Source organism: Taurulus bubalis (genome assembly GCF_910589615.1).
Source record: "Taurulus bubalis genome assembly, chromosome: 2".
Taxonomy (NCBI): domain Eukaryota; kingdom Metazoa; phylum Chordata; class Actinopteri; order Perciformes; family Cottidae; genus Taurulus; species Taurulus bubalis.
Genome location: NC_136590.1, coordinates 34,526,666 through 34,536,668, shown reverse-complemented (window position 1 = coordinate 34,536,668; position 10,003 = coordinate 34,526,666). Strand labels below are relative to the sequence as shown.

Sequence of the window (10,003 nt, the reverse complement as noted above, 5' to 3'; positions counted from 1 at the left end):
CAACAAGAGTTGTTGTAACATTTATCTGACCTGTAATCTGTTTACCACTGAACGATCTAGACGAGGGAGCATTATTCTGTATCGGCGTCGAAGCGGCAAGAAGGGATTTTTCTTCTTTGAGCAGTTATTGGGCAGTTGTCAGACAGCTTTAGGCACATTACATCCACACCTCAAAGGAGCAGTTTAAATGGGAGCGCAGTCCAGCATGCAGGCATTAAATATCACAATTACACAGAAAATCGGGATTTTCTACAAAACATGCCGTTTGTTGTCAAAGCTAAGAGACAATCAGCTCTTCGTTCAGGCAACAGCCAGCATTTCCCAGCACACACAGGGTTTTACAGTCGATAAAGAGCAACTGCGGCGCCTGGCAACAAATTCAGGTCATTGTTGCTCACATGTGCATGATGTCAGAGCAAGTTGGACACTTAAATGTGAATGCCACATGTATACGCTACTTAAATGAAAGGTTTCTTTCCAGTGTTACGCCTACAATACATGTGTCGAATGCCTGTGTCTCCACTAGAAATGTTAGTAAACTGATGGTTCCAGGTTGTGGTGTTGCACGATGTAGGTGTTACATGTACGGGTTCTGAGGAATGGTGGTCTCTTGCAAAGTCAGTCAGTCAGTCAGTCAGTCAGACACACACACACACACACACACACATACACACTGGTGTGTGTGTAAGATAAGACTGCAGTCATGTAGACTGTGATCAGGGCTACGACCTCCGTGATAACCACGGCTCATTTCCATTTGCTGTCCTTGTAGCCTCACATTCTGCAGATAGAGACAAACTGCATATTCACCAGACTGAAGGTCCCACATTCCCAGAAAGAAGATATGACAACCTTAACGGCAATTCAGTTCACTACTGCTTAGCACATCACATTCAGATAAAGTTCTCTTGGGGTAATACAAAAAAAAAGTATTTCTCTTAATCTCTTCAGTGTCCTCCTCTGTCCCATAATGCCTTGGGGCTGGAGACTGACATGTCTCCATCTTAAGTCTCAATCACCAGCAAGGCTTTAAGTTGGAAATGACTTTTGGATCTCACAGACTGCTTTTTAGATTTGCTGAACAGAACAGTTACACCCGTTGCACCTGCTTGTGCCAGAAATAAAACCTGGCACGTTTGAGAGTAAAATGAACTTTAAAAGTGAATCATTACATTTCAAATTGTGTGGGACTATTCCCTTGGGTTCATCAGTGGCACATGAATCAAAAGCAACCATAATCATTTACTTAATTCCTTTTAGACTTTTCACTTTTGGTTTAAAATCCAATGTCTGTATTATATGTCAAGCCACTACGCTGCACTTATTAGTTCTGCTTGTGTTGTGGTTAAAAAGAGCTGATTAGAGACTTTGGCCTGAGAACAATGAACAAAAGAAAAGAGAGAAGACAGCGATAATAGAAAAAGTTAAGGGAAAGGTGACACTGGGATGAAAAGATCAGTGTGTGCGTGTTTAATCTCCCCAACCTCCACACACTCAGCATGGCAGCAGGCAGGAGATGGTGCTCAGAGTGAGGGGAGCAGACGGCTTGCTGCCAACATAAATCAGTGCCATGCCCTTGAGCCACACCTTTAGCTGAGGCACGGCACAGAAGCACTGTCCTTGTTTTCCAGTGTCTGAACGTAAACCAACAGTGAACAAAACGTGGTTTAAAATGTTCATACAATGATTTCAACAACAGTGTAAAAACGCTATTCATGGAGCATCTAAAAGGAGTAAAGGCCTCATTCATCGGTTTAATGTGTGTGATTCTTAAACAGGGTTTCCACTGGGTTTAACTGAGGACAACATAACCTAGTATTAGTCATCACCATATCGCATCAGTATAGATATATCAATAATTCCCGTTGATACAAAATTAAATTGGATGGATTAATCAATAATAAAAAAAATGGTATGATTGTAATTAATTTAGGTCTTAAAATCCCCAGCTGGCTTGTTTGTGTGCAGTTACTGAGGCTGAAGAAGCTGCTGGGTGGTCAGTAAATCCCTCAGATTTCCTGCTAAACTGAAATGCCTAATTCTCTGTTCCTACACATGAAATTGAGTAAAAAAAATGTGACATTTGGGTGAAGAGGATTTGGGGAAATCAAATGAATTGCTTTTCAAGGGTTTTGATTGTATAACAGTGATAAAGACGCACTAATCTTATTCTGACATTTTAATCACATTTCTTTTTTGACATTCGTTGGAAGTGCAGAAACAAACGAAACACTTCAGTATTTTAAATTGAAAGAATCATTTTAACGAGCTGAAGACAGTCAGTAAATCAGTTAAAACAAATGCCAACACGTGAATCTCCCACGCATGTTGGCCAAGCTTTCGTATTTAAAACAGAACAATGAAAATTAAATAATATCTGACTCATCTATGTCTTACTCAACTAACACTGAGCACCACCACCACAGGTTAGAAACAAAGATGAATCATTTGTAATAACAAAATAAAAAAGTGTGCAGATCTCAAACACAGTTATGCATAATCAAATAGTTAAAGCTCTTTGTTAAAATGTCAACAAATTAAAAAGGTAAAAGTCAGTTCCATCATGTTCCAGTGCTTCACAAAACAGCTAAATATCAGTCTTTTGTTCGGCTGCCATTTAATCAGATGAATCACTGACCGCCCAGCTGGCTCTGTCAGATATGCTCGATGCTGGAAAAAGTCGGACACCAGTCACAGACCAGTAGAAGAAATGTTTAATCACCAGGCAGCTGTTTGGAGGACTGGGACTGTATTCAGGTGGCCAGTTTGCGGATGTTATTGAGGAGTCTCCTGCTGTATTCCCTGTGGTCAACTGGCTGGACTTCCATGACGATTACCTTCACTCGACTCTCATCCTGAGGAGGGAAGGAAAATCTTGAGTTATATGCAGGAACATCTGATGAATAGACATGTCAACCCTCTATGATGAACATCATTCAACAAATGGATGCTGGTGGAGTACTGAACAGTCATCTGCCGTTGGCTGGTCTTTAGTGCCCGCTGACGTGACTTTTTCTGTAGATCAGTGGTCCCAAATGTTCTAACTCATCACATCTTCATGGGCATTTTCTTAATACGTTAATTTAGTTATGTATTGCTTTAGTTCTTCTGTTTTTAAATATTTGTTCATGAAAGAGTTTTCCAATTTATTATGTGGTGAAACTGAATGAGAGGCACACAATAAACAAATAATGAAATGTAGAAATCTTGCAGCGTCCTTAGCTTGTCATCAAGGCCCCGTCTTTGGGAACCACTGCTGTCAATACAAATGATGAATTCAAGGATTTTTCAACAAACGTGGGTCTATATTGGTCTCCAACTCGAGAACCTTGAAAACCTCTGCGGGGAACACTGTGTAAGAGGTGGAATGCACCACTCGTGTACGTACCATGTATGTTTAGTACATTTTTATCTTTAATTAAAAAGAGAAACAAATTATAAAATGATGTTCAATTTTAACTTATTGCACATTATTGTTTAAGAAGAGTAGAAATATAATGCATGGGAATCAATTGTTATAAAGTGCGTGCATATTTAGAAAGTGTAAGCCACACTGTTCAGTGTCATTCAGTCGCAACAATATGTAGTAACTGCCATCATCCGCAGGATATAATTCACATCATACTTTACATCATCAAATAATGCAGGGGTTTCTCATGAAGACAGGAAGCCAACAACTCATTTCATTATAATCTCACTAGAAGGAATAATCCCACAACAAATCATTAATCAACTAGCGATTCAGCCAACATAACCAGCTTCAATGACTTAATATTTGTCCATTATCTTATGTATGGTTTAACACCTCTATTAGTATTTCCAATTTGCATCCATCTGAGGATAGCATGAAAATTAAACAATATGGGGGGGCAAAAAAAAAAAAAAAGACAAAGCTTCCACTCGCAAAAGGTGAGAATTTATTTTAAAATAATGGTCTTTCAAAGGACGGGACACTGTGAGAACGACGGATCGTTAATTTAATGTGCGTGTACTAATATTCCAATCACGTTTGGAGAAAACAATTACCCAGGGGCATAACTTTCAACCCCTATTCGATGACTCAATTTCAGACGGCGGGGTAAACTCAGCTAAATTATTATATTATATCCTTTATATTTTACAGTTGCATACTTTTATATTTACCTTATCAACTTTAAAAGTTGGCACCATCGCTAAATGTGACAGAACAAACAATCGATAAAATACAGAAACAGCAGTGATGAAAGAAATAGGGCTGCAGTATTATAAAGAGTGGCATGAACTATCTTCTGACACGTTGAATGAACATTTATACTGAAAGGCTGCTCTATCGTTAAGTGTCTTTGTTAATTATTTCACCCACCCCGTCATGAATGCTCATTGTCAGATACGAGTTATGGAAGAAAGTAACAGAACAAATTATGTAAATGTTCACATTCATAAGGCTTTGAGTGGCAGCCTCAAGAAACAATTCTGTGCATCATTTACACGGGTGGCTTTCTCCTTAAGCCATATAAGAATCTTCAACCTTTTTTCACATGCCCAAGGACGGCTGAAAGACCTGAATGTGATGTTGACAGGATTACCAAGAGTTTGTTGATGATGTAAAGTGAGTGTGTTAAGTACAGTATGTGTGTGTGTGTGACTCTCAATGGCCTGCCTCTGATACTAATGTATTCATTGAGACTAAATCCATTCATTCACTTCAGACACATTCTCACGCACACAAACCGTATACGTCTACATACATTATTAAAACAGTATATGTAAAACGGACATCCATCCAGCTTGGAATAGACTCAAACACTCATGACTGGGACCCAATATATTTCATCTAGTTATTAGTTGGAAATCAGATACACTTTCCTGAATTCTAAGTGCATTAATCATATTTGGTAGTGTTTTAAACAAATGCAAAAGAGATGTTTATGGGAAAAATGCACTCGTCTGAGCTCAGTAAATCTAATCCTTCAGGCCAAATCTGATCATTACCATCAACTGAATTCTATTAACTCCACTATGAGATGGGCCTCTACTACACTGAAGTGTCTGATTCACTGCCCACGCTCATGCCTCTGAGGGGCTCAACCTTAATGAAACATGACCGACACTAAGGATGGAATTTTATTTAAGTACTATATTCCATTTTTTGTTAATTGGTTTAAACTCTAATATAAATCTTCCAGGAGTTATTTGTACATTTATCAGTTTTAGATGTTTTCATAATACTCAATCAAGTTCAGCAGCTGTCTTCACATCATAAACAATCAAGGTGGAAAATGTGACATTCTTCTTCTTCTGGCAGAGTCACTGGTCACCACAGTGGCGATTGTACTGCGTGCTTTCAGAGATCACTTGATGTGGCTCTGATGCTACAGCAGCTATCAAAATACATTCTGTCTAAACAGAAGGATGGAGCTGCTGCCTAAACATACAAAACAATCACTGCCTGTGTGAAACATCAAACGTTCCAATCTTCAAAGCTCCAGACTCACACGAACCACAATGCCGATAAGGGGTCGGTATGCTTCAACAGAAGTGCTTGTTGGATGGCCGAACAGCGCCTGAAATCCTCTCACTGCGCACCTTTCTGATGCCCGACTTGGGGGGTGGCTGCTTCCCACATTTTTCGTATCTTTTCAAAACCCGAAAATATGACAATCAAGTCCACTTCATGGAGAGTTGGACAGGAGTGCAAAGATGAAAAAGGTAGGCAGGGAACTTGAACTTCTCCCTTTAGCTATATAATACGTGAATGCATTATCGTAGGACATCAATGATCCAATACAAGAAATGGATTGATGATATTTGGTCATAATAATAATAATATATATATATATATATATATATATATATATATATATATATAAAACTTATTTTCTGTGCCGACGAGCTTTCGTCTGTGCCCAACACCTCCAGAAAGACATTTTTACACAAACATGCTATATTAGTCAGAACATCAAGAGAGGAAGCAACACCTGCTGCACCAGTGGAGAGAGCAGCTTTAACCACCATCACCATCTTAGACTGTCCATATGCTGAAGTGTCCTTGATCACTGAACCTTATGTTGCTTCCCGGGCATTTTATAGCAGCCCACTGCTAAATGTTTAAAATGGGTTAAATGCAGAGATCAAATTTCCTGTATGTACATGTACTGTATGTATATGACAATTGTAATGAATTTCAGAACTTATATTATCACCAACTGTGTAACATTAAGCTATAGGCTTGTGCGGTTCATTTTTATAATTGATGGCTCAGAACGATTTGAGTGCATTGCGCTTATTAAGTCAAAGATTGGTAGTTTATCATCTCTGCCCTAAAATAATTCAAACTATGAAAGGGAACAAACAGCAACTGTAATATATGCTCTTGAGCACACTGTTTCTTTCTTTGTGTCCTTGTTATGAAAAATGACAAAGCACAAATTGTGTTACTTCATTAATCTTGTTAAGATGACATGTCATTACTTTGTTCTATTTTTATGACGACACTGTGATAGATGTTGGATCTTTTTTGTCTTGTGTTACACTCAAAAGTCTATGGGAACGAACTGAAGATTAGGTAGACAGACACACTGAATAAGTGAACCACATACTCTATTTCTGTACTGTGCTCATCTTTTTGAATCAGAAGTTTTGAAAGAAAAACAGTGAACTTTAAAATAAAGTCTGAATACATTGATAAGCCCTGTGTAGAACGTATCTGCTCAAACCTCATTAGCTCTACTTCGTGGCATACTGAAATGATCAATTCTGATGTTATTCCATTTGGGCTTTAGAACAAGACTACAATAGTATGTCAATAAAAGGTGCAGGAAACTAACAGATAATAATTTGTACCTCTATTGTGTTGGTGGTATTGACACAAATTCCTATAAATGTCACCAACACACCTATTCAGCACATGTCTGGTGTTTGGCACACTTCTGCTCCTCACCTTTGATGTGTGATTAGCAGCTCCATCATTATATATTCTTAAGATTATAGCTGTAGATTTGGGGGAGGGGTCTAGTGTTGAACGGCGCTAAATAATGCATCAGTCTCACTTTCTCTGCCCCGAATACTGGCATGCAGTGCAAAATACAGATAGTAGTAATGAGTGCTTATTGTGAAATTCATTAAAAGGCACAGAGTGTAGGATTTCTGGGGATCCATAGGCAGAAATGAAATATGATATTCATAATGTGTTCATTGGTGTATAATATCCTGAAACGAAGAACCGTTGTTTTGGGAGAGGCTCCCCTTCACGCTGTGTTGCACCGCCATTTTTCTACAGTAGCCCAGAACGGACAAACCAAACAATGGCTCGAGGAAGGAATTAGCAGAGGGGTATTTACTGGGTTGACATCTTCAACCACACCGCTAGAGGTCTTTAAAGTGTTATGCTAAACTGATTCTCACTTAATTATTTTGAACACTGCAGATGTGTGCTACATTTTCATTTCTATTCTTTGCTCTTGTACATCTCTGGATTCGGATTTCTATGTCTAGATATCCACGGAAACTTGCTGTGGCTGTTCATGGTGCTCAGAGGATGATTTACAGGGCACATCCTGACTTGTGTCCAATGCCTCTTCCTGTAATGCAGCCCTGAAGACAAACTGTATTTTGAGCTCCACTACTAATCATCGGTATGTTGTTGTATGGTCTGACCAACACTTCTTTATTGTGGGCTGTAATGAAAATCGCAGCCTCCAGCATCTCCTGAGCCTTCAGGCTTGTTCTTGTTCAATATTGAGTAGCAGTGATGTGTTGACATTTACAGTTAACAGACAGTCATGACTATTTCATTTTGTGAGTGAACATTCCTCCTCACGGCAACAAATATCATCGTATGTTAAATTAAGCAGCAGCTACAGAAAATATGCCTTTGTGTGCATAACGACGGAATGTCAATACTTTCCGTAGACTTTGTGCAACTCCTTCTCAAAGGGTTTTACATTATTTTCTAGACTATAATGATCAATGTATGATCTTTGCATAGCGTTCCTTGTAGGTTTTCTTGGGGTCGGGACACAGACTGTTCAGAGCTCATCCTACATTTCAATCATTCCACTCAGACTATCGGCATGTGCCCCGAGTATCAAATTAGCCACTGAATAATTAAGCTAATTAGGCTTAGACAGACAATAGCTAAATGCTAATTAGTGCCTAATTAAGAGAAATGAATCCACAGCTGTATTTGTTTTCTGTTACCCAAAGTGCACTGGTGGCTACATAACAACTCCCTTGTCACTGTGATACTAATTGAAATGATTTTGGATTCACGTTGTGTGACTGACACTGCGTTATGATTATATTGCATTTTACGCATCTTGTTTTGTGGCTTTACATGCTTGAGACTGCAGTTCAGCCGAAGATAATAACTGAAGATGAGACTGGTTGTTACAAATTCATGGATGGCGGGCAGCCTATTAATTAAAATAATACACTTCAATGTTTTATGCTCAACACGAGGTGATGCATCGCATAAAACAATAAAGATTCACTTTTTCTTTGTAGAATGAATTGTGAAGATTTCATCAAGCAATCTCCTTGTAGCCTTTTATGCTGTTCATTATTTGAAAAGAATCCCTCCCACCTCTGCCTGCAACCGCTGCTGATCCATAAACACTTTGTGCCAATCAAAACACTGAATCAGCAAACACTGCAAGCTTTGCCTCCTCCTCATCATGTTGTAATCAAATTCATCAGTCACCAGAAAACTTCAGGAAGTTCTACGTTTTCAGCCGAAATCTTGTATAATTGACAAATATTAAGTGCTAAAATGTCCAATTACAATTTCATAACTGAAATAAGGCAACTGTCATACAATTACACACACACACACACCTGTGTGTGTAAGATAAGACTGCAGTCATGTCTAGTGTGGCTGGAATTCTTTTTTGGTTCGATTGTGAAATTACCCTAAATAAGACCATTAACTGTTTTTACAACAATGGCTTTTGTTCGCAATCCTGGTTATTTTGAAAGTCCATTTTCCCAGAACTATTATTACTGTACTGCTGGTGTATTTGTTCAGCGATAAGACAGCAGTTTGTGACAGACGTACGATAACCAATGAGGGTTGAGTATTCCTGCATGCAGAGATCATTAAAACATTTCTCACAGCTTGCAAGACAATGACGAGCACCACTGTATGACATTGTATTCAGCTCTTTCACTAAATTGCATTGCATTGTATCAAATTCTATTGTGCTCGTGTTTAATGCAACTTACGTTGTACGTCTCCAGCTTGACTCTGTTTCTGAAGAGGTGAGTTGTGAAGTTGGTTTTCTGAAAGACTTCATCGAATGCAGTTTCGTCCTGACGAGCACACACACACACAACAATGTAAATACAAAGTCACAGCAAATGGGAAAAAGGGCTTTTGGGTACTCTGCCCCCTCATCATGGAATATGTTGCAGAATGTTTTAAAGCTCAGGGAACTAATATCACTGACTGATTTTAAATCTCGAATGAAAGAAATAGAGGCAGGTTCCCAAAAATGTAAATGTTTCTTAAATTAACTCTATGTCACTGTTTCTTAGCTCTTAGCTTTTAGTTTCTTTTAACTTGTCTTGTTCTGTGTTTTCTGTCTAGAACTATGTGTTTTTTATGCAGCTGCCTGTCTTGGCCAAGTCTCCCTCGAAAAAGAGATTTTTAATCTCAATGGGACTTCCTGGTTAAATAAAAAAAAATTAAAAATGGTTTACAGGAAACAGTGTGTGGTAGCAGATCCCTGTGTGTGTGTGTGTGTGTGTGTGTGTGTGTGTGTGTGTGTGTGTGTGTGTGTGTGTGTGTGTGTGTGTGTGTGTGTGTGTGTGTGTGTGTGTGTGTGTGTGTGTGTGTGTGTGTGTGTGTGTGTGTGTGTCTCACTCACTGTGTCTCTGAGCTGTCCCAGTGTTTCTGCAGTGTGACCTAACAGGACCTCAGCTGTCTCCTGGAAGCATGTCACCCACTGGTTATCCCCGAAGTCTGCTAAATTGGCCTGAGAGTGAGAAAGAGAGATAATGAAAGGGCGAGAGATTATTCAGGTAT

The 10,003-nt window shown here is 39.0% G+C and overlaps 1 protein-coding gene across 1 annotated transcript in view; it reads right to left on the bottom strand.

Annotated features, from left to right (window-relative positions):
- Positions 1-2,080: 2,080 nt before the first annotated feature.
- Positions 2,081-10,003, bottom strand: part of LOC306753531 (replication protein A 70 kDa DNA-binding subunit-like) — a 32,360-nt gene continuing 24,437 nt past the window's right edge. Inside the window, exons 13-15 of the mRNA XM_079237411.1 lie at positions 9,846-9,953; positions 9,202-9,288; positions 2,081-2,855 (exon numbers count right to left, since the gene is read on the bottom strand). Of these exons, the coding sequence (XP_079093537.1) occupies positions 2,754-2,855; positions 9,202-9,288; positions 9,846-9,953 (297 nt within the window). The 3' untranslated portion in view covers positions 2,081-2,753. The remainder of the gene's footprint in view (positions 2,856-9,201; positions 9,289-9,845; positions 9,954-10,003) is intronic.